The sequence below is a fragment of the Austrofundulus limnaeus genome, unplaced genomic scaffold (assembly GCF_001266775.1).
Source record: "Austrofundulus limnaeus strain Quisiro unplaced genomic scaffold, Austrofundulus_limnaeus-1.0 Scaffold3, whole genome shotgun sequence".
In the NCBI taxonomy this organism is placed as follows: domain Eukaryota; kingdom Metazoa; phylum Chordata; class Actinopteri; order Cyprinodontiformes; family Rivulidae; genus Austrofundulus; species Austrofundulus limnaeus.
This window is the reverse complement of record NW_013952405.1, coordinates 8,682,551-8,686,830: the sequence shown is the minus strand read 5'-3', so window position 1 is coordinate 8,686,830 and position 4,280 is coordinate 8,682,551. Positions and strand designations below refer to the sequence as shown.

Below are 4,280 nucleotides of genomic sequence, written 5' to 3'. Positions count from 1 at the left end.
CATTTAAGCATGTTTAGTTGGTATGAATAATTTTATACATCCAGTTTGTGTTTAGGTTTGTAGCTTTGGTAAAGCTGGACTGTTTTTGTGGAACATGTTTAGGTTTTCTGTTTTTATTTGGCAAAAAAAAAAGTTCTATAAGAATAAAGCCAAATCATCAGACCCTACGCAGCCACACATACCATTAATAAACTCCTGCTCAGTGTTGGACAGGACACTGCTGAGGTGTGCACTGTGCTCTCTGCAGTCTTTCTCTGCATCCTCCCAGGTGTGTCTGTGGCTGAAATACCTGTGGGAGGGCGCCATAAAAGCTCATGTGAAGTTATAAATGGCATTTATTATGCAGCAAGACAGGTTTAAATGGTTCAGAGCGGGGCTGTGAGTACATCACAGGTGACTCGAGGCTATAAAAGAACGCCGCGAGTGGATGAGGGATGAGTTGTTGCAGGAAGACGTATTACAACCCCATTTGTTTTACAACGAAAGAGTTTTAATCAGTCATACCTGTAGCAGTGGCCGTGAAACTTCCTCCAGCCGTGCTCGCAACCTTCAACATCTAAAAGAGAGTAGAGAAGTGAAAACGAGGTTCTCCTGAACTTACTGAGATACCATACAATCCTGAGAATTGTCCTTTTTTAAAGCCTGGAGTCGGAGCAAGAGCACATGAGTGTTTTATCTTATTTGACAAATAAAACCCTAAAATACACGAGTTGTCTTGAGAAGCTAAATACATGAGCTGCAATTATGTGTGCTTATTTTCAATTCACCGCACATGTGGCCCTCTCTCTGCAGTATTGGTTTTCATTAATAACACCAAGGCCTGGGCATTCATTTATAACTGCAAAGGTTAGATATTCATTATTCCTCATTACTGCTGGTGCGCGCACACACACACACACACACACACACACACACACACACACACACACACACACACAGATCCAGCTTTAGATCTGGAGGTGGATGCAGCCAGCGAGGTGGTGAATCAGCTTGTCTGATGTGAGAATGTGAATGTGGGTGTGAGTGTGTTCAGATGAGAATCACACAGACTTTTATGTCAATCATTCTTCAGTCTGTGTGTTTATTACTCACACTGAGCATGCTCAGAAAACCAGATTGGGTTGTTTTTATACTGAATCATGGACTGACAACCTGATATCAGCTCATTTACTGCTTCAACATGCCTCTCTGACTACAAACTACGAACATGGACTCCGGTTTTTCTATGTTCTCACGTTAAACGGAGTGTAGAGATATAGTTTTTGATATAGTGCAAGCTTATGTTTGATAAAGCTATCAACTCTCGGCTAAAAGGTCACAAAATCACATTGGATCATTATGTGTTTACAGAGTTTGCATGTTCTCACTGGGCACATGTGGGTTTTCTCTGGGTACTCCATTCACCTCCCACTGACCAACATGCATGTTATGTTGCCTGGTAACTCTAAACCAGAGGGCCACTAACCCGTGTCGTTTCCTTTGTTTCTCTGCTCCAACACACCTGATTCAGTATTTCAATTACCTCTTCAACTTCTGTAGATGCCTGTTAACCAACCATTTATGCAAATCAAGGAAAACATGCTGAATAGCTGCCCTTGAGGACCGAAGTTCAACACCTGTGCTCTAAAACGTTCCCATAGGTGTGAGTGTGTCTGTTTGACACTTTACATGTGTCCCTGTGATGGATGTATGACCTAACCTGTCCAGGGCTGTCCCCTGCCTCTCGCACTGATGCTGCTGGAGACAGACACCCGTTACCCAAAAAGGAGAAGAGGGTAAAGAAAATATATGAATAAAGGCTCAGACAACAGCTTCAGATATATTTATTATATTATAGTTTGTTAATAATAATATTGTACTTTCTGTTACAATTTTAAAAAAACTAATAAAAGGATACTCTAAGTGATTTTGAAAGGCTACCAAAATAAAACCTATTTTCTCTTTAAAAGAAAAAGCGGGTCCACCCTGGACATATCACAGGTCCAACGCAGGACCACAAAGTGACAAACGAGACAAAACGTATCACCACACACAACTTAGAAGGCTGATGGTTTGGGTTTGTTTGCAACCATACATTTTTAACACAGAGTCGACAATTTGCAGATCAGATTTTTTATTTGTTTTCTTTTTATTAACTTTTATTTAACCAAATCCCATTGATCCCAGCTCTAGCCCACACAGCAGACAGGTGTGGGCCAGGTCTGGTGTCAAGCTGACACTGCTGGCAGGGTAAGTGGTTTCCCAACTAAATGTGGGCCAGCTCTGGCAATGATGGCACTGTTTTTAATAAGGCATGCCACAACTGGCCCAGTCGTGGTTTGGTTTACGTCAGAGGTGCCTAAAGTGGGGCCCACGGGCCAATTTTGGCCCGCCAAGCCATTTGATTTGGCCCACCAGCAGTTGTCTTGGTTATTAGATTGCAATCTCCTGTCCTGTGTAGAAACACTATATTTCCACTTTTCAACTATTGGTCCAACTATAGGTACAAGGAGCTGAAATCTGATAGTCTTAACTCATGGTACTCACTTTATCTTTGAATTATGTTAAGACTGAACATAAAATACAAGTAACCACAAGAGACATTTAGATTTAAGCACACATCTAGATTTGCACACCTTATACTCATACCACACTTATGCCACATATACTCAAATTTTAATTTATGAAAATCCCATGAGCCTTTGCTGCCCGAGCACATGTTGAATTTTCTCCATATCCATGGGCTGAAAAAAAAAGAATGTGGGCAGCCACACTGGCTTCTAGCTTATTCATAAAAATAAAACAACTTAAGAAGTACTTGCATTTCATGTATTATATTACCGCATTTGGCCCACGGCCCCCAGACTGATTTTAATTTTGGCCCTCTAAGGGAAAATGTTTGGGCACCCCTGGTTTATGTGGTTACCTGAGCCACTAGAGAGATTCATTGCAGCATCTGGGCCGGGTGTTGGTGCCTTGTGGGCCAGACAATTTTAGCTATGTGGGAGTTCAGTGATTCGTGACAAATGAGGATAGATTCAGACAAAAAACATTCTTGGTGCACCTTCACCGTCAGCAGTGGATGTTTATCTGAAGATAGATCCTAAACTTGTTCTGTATGGTATGAAAATATGCTCCATGTCACTAATAAAACCTACAAAGTAACTTCAATAACTAGTCAGCTTAGAAAATAAAAACTTCCTTTTATTATTCACCAAGGCTAACACATCTAATTTATTANGTTTTATAAGGCGGCCTGGGTCAATTCCTTCCTACTAATTGAAGCAATCATGTAACTCAGGATTTGTTGTTGTGTTTGTAATAAGTCTACATATCTGTACAGGAGTGATGAAGTACCAGCACATATCTTTCTGTAGACTGAAAAAAATGTGCAAAACGCCACTTAGAAAAGTGTTTTCATATCTTTGAGATTCAGTCAGCATCTGTCCCCCTGAAGCTCTGTGACACAAACACATCGTCAGACATGTAAGAGGAGATGAGGCTTTGTGATATGGAGTCTGGGCATATGGCACTAACAGACGCTGCACACTGATTAGGATTATTTCCACCTGCAAAGCAAACTACAACTCATTTAACAAGAAAAATAGTGCAAACATAATAAAGTATTACGACGCCATAGCCCCATTTCATTTCCCCGAAACAAGCAGTGCATGATAATTCCTCTGGCACAGCTTGGAGTCAGCTGCTATTCCTCGGTCTGTTCGACTGCGGGGCTCTCACCTTTCTCACACATGTCCCCCCCGTAGCTCGGCAGGCAAAGGCAGAGGAAGGAATCAATCTTGTCGACGCAAGTTCCTCCATTTTCACATGGCTCGGACTGGCAGTCATCAACGTCTGCGGAGGGAACAGGCAGAGAGAGGAGACCAGTTGCAGATCTCATTAGGCTTCAAATTCAAATAATGTATTCGGCTCGAGTGATACTCGCACACACGACAGAGGAGCGGGGAAGAAATGTGCAGCAATCCACATTTTGACACAAAATGGCCTGTTAGTCCTGCTTTAAATACTGAAATGTGCCCATGATGGTGAGTGCGTTTGCATAATTCAAACAGGGTGTGAGCAGAATGCAAATGGAAAAATTTTCCTCCATTTTTTTGTTTTAGCCTTCATCCTTTTGTAAATGAAGCTCTAAGTGTTCAAACATTTATTTTACAGAGCCTACACATTTTTTATTCATTGTGTTTGTAAATAGATAGATAGATAGATAGATAGATAGATAGATAGATAGATAGATAGATAGATAGATAGATAGATAGATAGATAGATAGATAGATAGATAG

General features: G+C 41.1%; 1 protein-coding gene across 1 annotated transcript in view; it reads right to left on the bottom strand.

Moving 5' to 3' along the window:
* LOC106526743 (neurocan core protein) overlaps positions 1-4,280 on the bottom strand; it is a gene marked incomplete at its 5' end in the record, with an annotated part of 45,229 nt that overhangs the window by 7,318 nt on the left and 33,631 nt on the right. Inside the window, 3 exon segments of the mRNA XM_014021421.1 lie at positions 183-289; positions 505-556; positions 3,721-3,834. Coding sequence (XP_013876875.1) covers positions 183-289; positions 505-556; positions 3,721-3,834 — 273 coding nt within the window.